Raw genomic sequence first — 12,744 nt, forward strand, 5'->3', positions numbered from 1 at the left:
ATGTACCCAATACTTTTCCAGTATTCCATAAAAGGGGCGGGCTTTGGGAGTAGCGTCTCTTACATTTGACCAATCGTAGCTTCGCATTTCTTCTTCTTCCTCCTCTTCCACCTACCAAACCTTAGCTAACCTAATATCCATTCAGGAAGCAGCGGGTGTGATTAGCTTAGCTAGCTTTAAAAAAAAATCTCTTTAGGGCAAAAATGGCGTCGGTGAACCCATTTAATCTCAGTGATTCTGAAGAAGAGGCCGAACGGCGCCCTAACGAAACAGTTGACACAGAGCGGAGTCCGAGTGACGGGGCGCCAGGACCACCGCCAGGCAATCCTTTCTCTCCGCCTGCAGACGCAGAGCCTCCGTCGCTCCTGCTGTCTAGCAACCGGACGAGCCCCAGCGGTGAGGGCATCTCGGCGTCGGCCGCCGCCACCTCCGCTATGGCAGGCAGCGCCGAGACGCGGGTATCTGTAGATGTCATCGCTGCCCAGTTATTGCGGGACCAATACATCCTCACGGCCTTGGAGTTTCACACCGAACTGCTGGAAGCAGGCAGAGAGCTCCCCCGGCTGAGGGATTATTTCTCCAACCCTGGCAACTTCGAACGACAGAGCGGTACTCCACCTGCCAAAGACCAGGTACTCGGACCTGGAGGACCACTGAGTAAGTGTCGTTAGCTGCTCTCTTAGTGCTACATATGTAGCTGTTCGCTAGCTCTGTATTGATGTTGTATGAAACAGAGTTAGCCCATCAGCTGGCTAACGTTAGCTTTAATCATTGGCTACGATAGCTTGAGATCTGTTTGCTGCACCTGCTCTTCAGCTCCAGGGCCGCAGCCAGCTATTGGGTTTTGTGGGTCAGTCGTGAGATGACAGACTAACACAGAGTTGTGACAAGGCATTAAACATTAACTACTCACTGAAAGATAAATACTGGTAGCGTAATAATGCTGGTGACCTGTAGTGATCGCCCAAGTGTAATTTAGCCCTGTAGGAAAACACCCGTCAGAGGTCAATATCGGCTATAGAAAACAAAAGAGAGGAAGGAGAAGAAGCGGGTGCCTGTACGAACAGCTTTTGCCTTTCCCTGAACCACAGTATTGCTCAAATAGCACATTTGAACAAAGGAGAATTCTACAGTCTTGTAATAATGATAAAACAGGCTTCAGGCTTCCTGAATTAGTTTGAAGCTGTATCATCTGGTCCAGGAGCAAAGTGTCTTGTAAATGGTTGTGTTGCTCTACACAGGTTGCGTCTACCCAGCTAGGGAGATAAAATGTTATTATGTAAAATGTGTACATCTGTTGCACCCTAATCCATTTACAAGACTCATTTTCATTAATCACCATGCACCAACACAGCAGTTGAAGAGTCTGGCAGCAAGGACCTTAGGCAGACCTGCTATGCAAATGGTACCCATGGTCACAGCCTCATCCACAAATAAACAGCACCTGCTATAGTAGAAGCAGTAACTAAAGAGTTAAATCTTGTTAAATAGCAGCAAAAACATTTGTTGTGGCCCCACTTCATACCAGTGAGTCAAGTGAATGTATTTGCACTCAGCATAATGTCTTGACATTAAAGGATTAGCAAATTGGCTACAATGATAGACCATTAGCATTAAAAAATGACCAGATGAAAATATATTGGTCTAACATTTAGAAATGTGTTGACTCAACATTTATTATTGTATTTACTTCATGAATTCATTGTAGACTTCATTAATAGAATTTATAATCTTATAATTCTATAATTTTAGATGTGTGATAGATTAGGAAGCTTATAGGTAGTAAATTGAATTATGTTACACCTACATTCATTGTTCACCACACTAATTTAACAGAAATAAATCTCCCTTCCACTGAAAATGAGGTGCTTTTTTTTTCTGTTAGTGTGTTTTGGTGAAAACAGATTGTATCTTGAATAGAAAGTGCCATGTCACACCAGTGGGTGTGTTTGTCTACTTGACTGTTTGAAATTAGCAGGGGGGGAGAGAAAAAAAGTCTTCTTCCAATATCTATTTGGCAGTGAAACATGCACTCAAAATCAAGGCTGACTGATTTTATATCACGGTTTTAAGATGTTTTTGTAGGGTGAGTTTAGTCATTCATTCGAGACATTGCCCTCACGAATGAAAGGATTTTTATCAGTGTGCCAGACTGAATGGCTATGGCTTTTTGCAGCATGTCATTGAAGCTGCACTGCAAATGTAATTTTGACTTTTTCAAATTATGGAACAAGGCTAAATTATGTATTTTTACTGTAGAAGCATTTGGCAGTTTTCCAGCTGAGGGATTCATATAAATAAATGTTAAAACCAGACACAACTATTTTGTATGCAGTGGCAATGAACATTGCCTAAGATCTCAGAAAACCGGAGTATAGTTTTAGGCGTGTGTCTTGGTAGCTGGCCTCAGTCTGGCTTTTCCAGATTGCAAACGGCAGCTAGTCATATTCCTTGTCTTTTTTTTTCAATCTGTTCAACCTTTATAATTAAATTCTGCCCCTGTATCTATGCCTTAAGGCTACAGCAGTAAACACAAACCACTATAGGATGTGTGTCTTTTAGTATCTCCTATTTCCCAAAAGGTTTGGAACACGGTAAGACCATGAGTTTGAAAGGACCTGACACCTCCCCTGTTGTGCTTGTGACAGGAACATCATAGAGAAGTGGTGTAATCTACAAGCCTGTAGCCTGTAACAATGAGTTGATATGAGGGACAGACTTTGCTGAAGGCCATGTCATTTTTCATCCTAGCATAGCTGATAGTCCAGACCTCATGTGATCTCTGCAATTATCTTTCTTTTCATGTGGGAGAATTTCTCTGCCACATTGCAACATTAGGATTTACTTAAGTTGCTCTTGTTGCTAAAGAAGGAGGGATACTGTTTGGATGTCTGCTTTCTTTTTCTACATTGACAGAACAGCTTGCTATTTCAACAGCCAATTTCTCGTGTGTGTTTTGTTTGTTTTGTTGTTGTTTGTTTTTAAACAAATCCCCTTCAGTGGTTTCTGACTTTGTGATCCTTATGATTGTAAACACTATAAATAAAATAATGTCTAGTTTATGATGACTTATTGTGTTGAAATAAATTTGGTCCATAGATTCTGATGCCTGTTATCAAGTCTGAAGTTAATGAAAAGATGGATATTGCACCTGCAGCATACAGTCTAGAGAGTGTGATAGTTTCCTTGGATAGGTTTCATCCATATAGTGCTATAAATAATACTTTTTTTTCTTTTTTTTTTTAGATATGTGATACAGGCTAGAATTTAAAACAAAATCTCTCTGACGAAGTAACAAATCTCTGATGAATCTGAAATGTAATTGGTGTGGTGATTGCAAATAAAAAAAACAAAACTTGTGACTGTGAATCAGCAGTGAGCATGTGTGTGGATAATGACTGTGTTACAAGCTGCATCTGCAGCTGTTGCTCTAGGGCACATGACACAGCATGCCATCTCCCACCACCTTGCTAATTTGCTGCAATGAATTTTGCAGGATTCTCTCTTCACCTCTTGCTAGACAGGCAACTGTTTATTTGTAATCGTTGCAGGAACTTTTGTATTCTTTAAATAGGTTAAATAGAAGCTTCGCATTATCAGTTCTAGATCATTTGTGACCACAATTTATGTGCTGTCCTAGTCTGGAATCGCCAAACTACATTTTCAATGTGCTGCACTCTAATGTAACCTGTCAATAGGAGTATATTGCTGTATTGTATGAATTCACACAGTAAACATGAACATATATTTGATTTTTTTTTCTAATACTATGCAAAGCGATTGAAATGATAACATGCTTAGGAATAGGAAATCCTGACTTGACATAGTAATTTTGTACTGGAAACTGTGCCTCAAATGGCTTTATTCTGTTAGTTTGAGTTGAAAATATTAAGATAAACAGAATCAGTGGTAAAATCTCAATAAGAAATCATCATCATTTATTCACATACATGCATACAGACATACATACACACTGACGTAAATAAAATGATCTGCTGCCAGACAAAAAAGGCTTATTTTCTTAAGACCTAAGATATTTGATCTTGTGTAGGTTTGTGTGCTTGTCTGTGATTCACTTATAATTTGTGCTCCACTTTTTCATCCCATATTTATAACCACAGTTTAAATCAGTCTTGCCAAAAACCTTCCCATTAAATTAAAAGTGCCTGTTGGCTTCCTCCTGACCATTCATCAATATCAGCTCCTAGGCCCTGATGTAAACTCGTGTACCTTAGCTTTCAGTTTATATCTTTTAGCGTTTTCTGTTTTGGCAAGTAGAAAGACAATCATCTGTGTGCGCTTAGGTGTTGTATAATCAGCTGGGGTTGAATAAAGGGAGGTGGTGACAGACTGAAGTGTCAAATCTGTCAAGGAAATGAAAGGTCAACCAGGCTTGGTTTTTTTTTTTTTTTTTTTTTTTGCACATCAGACATGTACACAAAGGACATCTGCAAATGCCCCCTCACATTATCAAATTACTTTTTTGTTTTTTCTTTTGCTCCGTTCACGCACGCACACCTGCAAACTCTATTACTCACTGTTTTGCCAGATGGATTGCAGCTACTAACAACAAATGTCCTCACACATCATCAGGAAGTAAACATGTTTGGAAGCTTTCTATGCAGGAAAATTAGTTTGCCTGACATCAGCTTGGCAGAACAATGACACTTGTGTAGACAGACATTGGAGAAACACTGTCACTATATCATAAAGTTGCATGGTCGTGAATTTGAACATGACATAAAATATTGTATACGCTTATATAGACAAACCTTATATGTAACAGAAAAAGAAATATTAGTGAAATACATTACTTGTCTACAAAGGGAAATACATGCTGTTTTTTTTTCCTTTGATATCTAAGTTTTCCTCAGTCTTTTTTTTTTTTTTTTTTTTTAAACTAGAGGATTTTAACAATCCAAAGTAGTAATATGATCAAAGTTTATAATACAAGTTATAACTTAATGAGTGGAAATGATTTGCTAATTCAGTTAAATTACTCACACAGCTTTTTTTTTTTTTTTTTTTTTTTTTTTTTTTGGTCTTTCAGGCCAACAAGGTCACATATGACTTGACATTGTACTGTATCTTGATATCAGAGAACAAACAGGCCAATCTCACACTTGCGTTGCTGTGGAAAGAAAGCCAACACCATTGACTTAGCTATCAGAGCAGCCTAGCCCAGTGAAATATGAGCAAAGAGTGTGCTTATTTATCACCTTTATGTTCCTTCTCTTAGCACCTGCCTACCCTTGTGTATAGTTGGTGGAATTAATAGTTTGGAAGTGGGTTTTACCACACTGAAGCTGATCCTATTATTTCATAGAGAAGAATCTATAGAGCACCATGTAGGCTGCACAGTTAAATTTTTCAACTGTGAGCTCTTGGGGAGTGCAATCATTTAGCTGTATGGTTATGCAGGTGTATACTTGTCTCACTTCTGTCTCTGTGTCTGTGTTTTTGTTCAGATCGAGCAGGCAGCATCAGCACCTTAGACTCTCTGGACTTTGCTCGTTACTCAGATGACGGTAACCGAGAGACAGACGAACGGGTGGCAGGTAAGATGAACCATACGGTCAGGGCTCAAAACAAGAGGCCTAGCTTACACTGGGGATAAAAGATCGGGAGAGTAGACAATGACTGAATGGGAGCGCCGTGGAATATGGCAAAATGAAATCTAAAAGCTGCTTTAATAACAACGATGACCAGTAATAAATAAACTCTGCTTAATAACACAAATGTGTTTCTGTCAGTCCTGCTTTATTAGGGATAAATTAGTCACATTTTTCTCTTTTTAAGTTCATTGAGGTCTTTGTGCCTCCTCTCACGAACCGTCACACAGCAAAACCAGTCTGTGGTATTTTTGGTACCAAACATGTATCAGCATTATTTAAAAAGCGCACTCTCCCCCGCCCTCCCCTCTCAATGGCTCATTCGTGACACACAGTCTGATAGTTTTAGCTAAACACATTAACAGCTCCTCCTGACGCCAATGATGTGTCATCACACCATTGGGTTTAAGAACAGGTGTTCATTTACTGGCATATTGCCTTTTTTCAGGTGTTGTGTGGTGAGCATTTTTATGCCGTGGACTAAAGGAAAAAATAAATGAGTAAGCCTTTGATATTTATGTAGAATGCCGAACGCAAAATGGGATCAGGCAGGGACTGTGTATTAACCAAATCCCCTTCTGGTTTTAATTTTGTAGTTTCACAATCCTCAAGATGAAGACATTAATGTTTAGCCATGAGAAGTCTGCTAGATTATAAGGGTTAAAGCTAGTAACAGTTTTCTGCAGCCATCCACACATTTTAAAAGTAAGTGTGTGTAAGTGTGTGTCCCAAAACTGTGCCTAAACTGTTAAAGTGGTGGATTATGTTGTGTATTTTTGTTTGTTTTTTTTGTTTTTGTTTTTTTACATTAAATTTGTTTTCCCTTCCACTGTACATGAATATTAAGGGTGAGAAATAGATTGTAGAGCATGATGGGATGGGGGATGGCATATAGATTGTCCTATGAATATAAATGTCATTTAATTTAAATGTGTATGTTGTATTCTGATGGTAAAGTCTTGGGTAACGCCAGTTAATGCACCAATAATGTAAATGCGGGAAACGCTTGCTTCTGGTTTGGGGCTTTTATCAGTTGAGAAAAACGATGACATGAAGTAAGGGCCCAGTTAAAACCATGCAGCAGAGATGTTGGTTCTACCTCACACCTCCAAATTATGCATCATTTTTAAAAATGACTATTCACACACTGCCCTTTCTACCAAATTGCCATGTTTCCCTTCCTCTCTCTTTACTTTTGAAACATCCCCACTCTCATTCCGCTCAACTTGTTCTTCTTGTAAGAGCCCTGCCCCCAGCTGTCTGACTCTGGGTTTTCTGGCTTTCTCCGTTGACGTTGATCAAACCCCAGTAAAATACTGGACAAGTCACTCCATCCAGTCTAGCTTTTTGCTTTTATTTATTTATTTTTCCTTCTCTTCCCGTTATTCAGTTCTTGGTTTTCCATTTTGTTGCGTTTGCATCCTGTGCACTTGATCTGCTAGGAAGGTCTGAATGGTAACTCGGTTTCCTCTGGCAGAAATTTACTATTTTTTAATGCTCAGAAATTGGCTTTGACCTTTATATGGAAATTCAGACTGTTTCCTGAAAATGTTTTTCGGCTTTTTGTTGTTTTTTTTTTTTTTTTTTTTAAGCTCTTCTTTATAGCGTGAAACCAGGTTTCACGCTATAAAGAAGTGTGAAACCAACAGCAGCCTTAAACCTTAAGTGACACATGTTGGGGAAACAAGAGACGGACCAAATTGCAGATTTTTCAGTGCACAGCTATGCAACATAGTTTTCCTGCTCCATTGCTTATTACTTTTTGCGTGTGTTTTTAATCTAACATGTCTTAAGACCTTGTGTGTTCTTTAAAGAAGAAATCAGTATGAATCTAGCATTTACCATTTTTACTTACAGATTAAAAATAAACATTTTTATAAATAATACCTTCTGCTCCTTCTGATAGTATATAAGATGCCAGAAACAGCTTCCTCGAGTTTCTATGATTGGCTTGATCGTGTTATGTTTTTTGTTTTGTTTTTTATTTGTTTTGCAAAGTCAAAGTCAAGAAAGACGAGTCTAAATCGGTAACCTAGCAAAGAATGCCAAACTCACGTTTTGTCTGTTAGCTGAAATAGCTTTATGTTGTGGTGTTCATAGTGTGATGGTCTTATCTCTTAAGAACAAAACATTTGAGCATTGGCTGTCCCTTGAGTGGCTTGAATTAAAATGTGTAAATTACTTATTACTTATAAAAACCTGTGTCAGACAGCTCCTAGTTTATCAAGGATACATTTTAGTAGCCTGAATGGATTTATTTGCCTCTCAGCTACAATGTAGGTAAATTTGGACTTCCATTTGTTAAGTATTAATGAGAGGAAAACAAGGGCAGGAAATTCTATCATTGAGCTGCGTCTCAATGCAGAAAACACACCTGTCCAAGAAACATCTTGCCAGCTTTACCATAGTCCTCTGCTGCATGCGTTCCTTAGACCCATGATTTGCATGCATCCTTTTTTGTTTTGTTTTTATGACTTTTTAATCTTTTGTGTCATTGTTTGGTTTTTCATACCCATCTGTTTTATTTGTTTGTTCCCTGTCTTTGGTTGGATGCACTTCCTGTGTGTGTTGTCACTTCCTGTCCAGTGCTGGAGTTTGAGCTACGGAAAGCAAAGGAGACCATTCAGGCTCTGCGCGCCAACTTGACTCAGGCAGCAGGTGTGGCGCACTTTTAACTTCTTCTCCACCTGAACCCTTTTTGTTACAGCTTTCTCTCTTTTTGTCAGAGAATTCCTTTTGGTGAGTGATGCTCAGCATCCTTTCAAATTTATCTCATATATTCTCAATTTCTCAGAGAGCGAAGTGCCCTCTCAGGAGAGAAAAAACTACAAGTCAAGCCCTGAAATTCAGGTGGGGGATTTACAAGCTTTCTAATTTTTCCTTTGTGGTGAAATGAGTGAAGAATGAACGAATGTGTCCCTTTAAACCTTTGTGAGAACATTGCCGTGATCGACCTTGTTCTTCTCTGCCTCAGGAGCCTATCCGCCCACTGGAGAAAAGAGCCTTAAACTTCCTTGTGAATGAGTATTTATTGAAAAATGAATACAAACTCTCATCCATCACCTTCTCTGATGAAAATGATGATCAGGTAAAGGATGGTAAATGCCTAACTGGAGTTAGTCTTTTATTTTTAAAATTAGGTCTGTCTCCTTTTCAACAAAAAAACAAAACAAAAAACATCCTAATTCATAAGAAAGTACTGAAGGTAGTATGAATAATTTAAACTTGTACTTGCACATAATTGTGTAATGCAAAGGAAGAGCCCATGCCTGACACAAATGACAATTACTAAACTGTTTTGCTTTATGTTTCTTCCCAGGACTTTGAGTTGTGGGATGATGTTGGCCTCAACATCCCCAAACCCCCCGACCTGTTGCAGCTCTACAGAAGCTGTGGCACCCCCCTCCCTTCTCCTCGGGACACAGCTGATGTGTCAGTTGGAGTGGATTTTGTCGATCTTCCTGGAAACTGCATTGCCCAAGATCCACTAAAGAAGCCTGACCTTTCACAACAGGTGTGTGTACGCTGAGTTGAACCTGTTTTATTGCTTTGTATTCCTTCTAGTACCAGAGAGATTCATTGAGAAAAGGCTGTGAAACTAAACGCAAAGTGATTTTTCTCTTTCAGTTAAATCTGAAGAAGTTGTGACTTCAGAGCTCCGGCTCTTGAGCTGAGTTTGTAATTTGTCTGCATTATGTTTTTTTTCTTCTCTTTAGCAGCAGACAGAAGTCGTGCAAGAGTTGGAGTACCAGATAAGCCTCCTCAATAATGAGAAGCAGAACCTAGCAGAGCAGATAAAGAAACTGCAATGGTGTGTGCTTGAGTGCATGTCTGTGCTCGTATACTATTCTTTTTGAAAAACTCTGAAGTCTTTGATCCTGACAAGGTTTCCAACATTCATAGCTCTTTCACTGCATGTCATTTCATCAAGAACATTTACCCCTTCTACTGCTGAGCAAAGAGTCAGCAGAAGTATTCATTAAAAAAAAAAGTCTCAGAAGTTTTCAGTTTCTATAACCGTGACCAAAACTGGCCATGGTGTAAAACCAGATTGGAAATTTCTCCCAAGCACCACAGCTGCATGAAATTACAGAGGAAACTTTGGTCTGATGAAAAAGTGGAACTTCATTTTCTTGTCATGTGAAGTCTTTAATTGACACCATCAGGATTCTGACCAATTTTACTGAACAGTTCAAGCATGACTTTGATGGTAGGGGTGAAACAGTCGATTGTCTCGTTCACTTGCTGCTTGATTAAGTATGTAGTATTTTTTGACTTATGTTATGTTACCTCTGCCCCACAGTGAGATTCAAACACTGAAGAGGACAGTTTCCTCCCCGCCTCCAACCACTTTGGACCTGGGCTCTCAGAATACACCTAACACTTCTTCCTCTTCTGCTACCACTGCTTGCTCCGCTGACCCTCTTTCTGTGGTATGTGGTCATTTTGAATATGTAAAGCACAGGCTTATTTAAATGTCTACCAGTCACACAGTTTTCTATAGTAAATTTTTAAAAAAAGCAAGAAGAAAGGAAAATCATTCAGTCTGTATGACGGTTTCTCTGTAGTTTGTTACAAGCCCAAATATTTGACCCTATAATGCTAACATCTTGTAGTCTTATCCTCAGCCTCCCATGGATAATGGCAAGTATCTGGACATCCGAGGGGTTTCAGAGCCTGACAATAACGCAGACAACCTCTCTACTCAGAACACATCACAATTCCACCCACAGACTCACAGCAAGCTGAAGAATAAGCCACCTGTCCAGTTTGATCAGCCAAACAGGTGAGTGAAAATTCAGGCATGAAAAAAAAACTTGCAAAACAAAGACCCAACTTTCCTAACATTTCCTGTATCAAGGAATGCAAATATGATGCTCAAATGTAAACAAAAAATATAGGGCTTTTTTTAATACCCGTGTGACATATGTAAATCCACTAACTGCCTGAGTCTAAAACCTGTGGACATCCCTTGAGATGTCCTGCCAGGCCTTTAGTGCAGCCAAATTCAGTTGCTGATTGTGTATCTTTGTGCTTTCAGTTTTATCTTCAGTAACAGCAGCTTTGCAACATTTGTCTGAATATGACAGGGTATAGCCCTGTACAGTTCACAGTTCATCGTGTTACTGTTATCAACAGTCACATCAATAATTGAAACTACAGGGTGGGCCATTTATATGGATGCACCGTAATAACATGGGAATGGTTGGTGATATTAAAGTCCTGTTTGTGGCACATTAGTATATGTGAGGGGGCAAACTCCTCAAGATGGGTGGTGACCAAGGTGGCCAATTAGAAGTCGGCCATCTTGGATACAACTTTTGTCTTTTCAATAGGAAGAGGGCCATGTGACACATCAAACTTATTGGTAATGTCACAAGAAAAACAATGGTGTGCTTGGTTTCAACGTAACTTTATTCTTTCATGAGTTATTTATAAGTTTCTGACCACTTATAAAATGTGTTCAGTGTGCTGCCCATTGTGTTGGATTGTCAATGCAACCCTCGTCTCCCACTCTTCACACACTGATAGCAACACCGCAGGAGAAATGCCAGCACAGGCATCCGGTATCCGTAGTTTCAGGTGCTGCACATCTCGTATCTTCACACCATAGACAATTGCCTTCAAATGACCCCAAAGGTAAAAGTCTAAGGGGGTCAGATCGGGAGACCTTAAGGGGGCCATTCAACTGGCCCACGACGACCAATCCACTTTCCAGGAAACTGTTCATCTAGGAATGCTCGGACCTGGCACCCATAATGTGGTGGTGCACCATCTTGCTGGAAAAACTCAGGGAACGTGCCAGCTTCAGTACATAAAGAGGGAAACAGATCATCATGTAGCAATTTCAAATATCCAGTGGTCTTGAGGTTTCCATTGATGCAGAATGGACCCACTATCGTTGTACCCCATATACCACACCAAACCATCACTTTTGTTGTTCCAACAGTCTTGGAGGGATCCATCCAATGTGGGTTAGTGTCAGACCAATAGCGGTGGTTTTGTTGGTTAACTTCACCATTCACATAAAAGTTTGCCTCATCACTGAACAAAATCTTCTCCGTGAACTGAGGGTCCTGTTCCAATTTTTGTTTTGCCCATTCTGCAAATTCTGTGCGCCGATCTGGGTCATCCTCGTTAAGATGCTGCAGTAGCTGGAGTTTGTAAGGGAGCCATTTGTGAGTAGCTAATATCCGCCGAAGGGATGTTCGACTAATGCCACTCTCCAGTGACATGTGGCGAGTGCTACACTGTGGGCTCTTGCTGAATGAAGCTAGGACAGCCACTGATGTTTCTTCATTAGTGACAGTTTTCTTGCGTCCACATTTTGGCAAATCCAACACTGAACCAGTTTCACGAAACTTAGCAAGCAGTTTGCTAACTGTAGCATGGGAGATGGGTGGTCTCGTAGGGTGTCTTGCATTAAAATCTGCTGCAATGACCCGGTTACTGCGTTCACCAGATATCAACACAATTTCGATCCGCTCCTCACGTGTTAACCTCTTTGACATGTCAATGGCTGTGAACAAAGAGAAACTTGTAAATAACTCATGAAAGAATAAAGTTACGTTGAAACCAAGCACACCATTGTTTTTCTTGTGACATTACCAATAAGTTTGATGTGTCACATGGCCCTCTTCATATTGAAAAAAACAAAAGTTGTATCCAAGATGGCCGACTTCTAAATGGCCACCATGGTCACCACCGATCTTGAGGAGTTTTCCCCCTCACATATACTAATGTGCCACAAACAGGACTTTAATATCACCAACCATTCCCATGTTATTACGGTGCATCCATTTAAATGTCCCACCCTGTAGAGAGCTGGTCCAACTGGCAGCCATATGTGTTCACGCTGCCTCCGCCATGTTAGACAGATAATGTGGTATGCTTCAGACTGTGAGGTCTCAAAACTTTTCTCACCATTTTGATACAAGATAAACCTGGTTTCATTTGTTCAGATAGGTGCATGCTCTTTTAGTCTGGCAAAGTCCAATATAGCCATCTGTTCTTCAGAGTGTGCCTTCCTCTAAGCCCTGCATTTGCCTTCATAAAAGGCGTGTCTTGATTGTAGACTTTGACAGTGATAGAACTACTTAAGACAGTGTTATTGACTCAGATTGTTAATTTG

General features: G+C 39.9%; 1 protein-coding gene across 6 annotated transcripts in view; it reads left to right on the plus strand.

Annotated features, from left to right (window-relative positions):
- The first annotated feature begins 69 nt into the window (after positions 1-69).
- The window catches only part of relch (RAB11 binding and LisH domain, coiled-coil and HEAT repeat containing), a 37,871-nt gene continuing 25,196 nt past the window's right edge, over positions 70-12,744 (plus strand). For 2 of the 6 annotated variants that reach the window (XM_085418506.1, XM_085418509.1), the window contains exons 1-9: positions 70-657; positions 5,469-5,558; positions 8,199-8,270; positions 8,407-8,462; positions 8,587-8,700; positions 8,932-9,126; positions 9,329-9,423; positions 9,916-10,045; positions 10,229-10,398. In XM_085418506.1, the coding sequence (XP_085274632.1) occupies positions 204-657; positions 5,469-5,558; positions 8,199-8,270; positions 8,407-8,462; positions 8,587-8,700; positions 8,932-9,126; positions 9,329-9,423; positions 9,916-10,045; positions 10,229-10,398 (1,376 nt within the window). In that variant the 5' untranslated portion in view covers positions 70-203. The remainder of the gene's footprint in view (positions 658-5,468; positions 5,559-8,198; positions 8,271-8,406; positions 8,463-8,586; positions 8,701-8,931; positions 9,127-9,328; positions 9,424-9,915; positions 10,046-10,228; positions 10,399-12,744) is intronic. The other 4 variants (XM_085418510.1, XM_085418511.1, XM_085418508.1 and 1 more) reach the window with 3 other exon arrangements.

This window comes from Rhamphochromis longiceps, linkage group LG9 (genome assembly GCF_057381845.1).
Source record: "Rhamphochromis longiceps isolate RC_006_pf linkage group LG9, R_longiceps_female_GT1.1, whole genome shotgun sequence".
In the NCBI taxonomy this organism is placed as follows: domain Eukaryota; kingdom Metazoa; phylum Chordata; class Actinopteri; order Cichliformes; family Cichlidae; genus Rhamphochromis; species Rhamphochromis longiceps.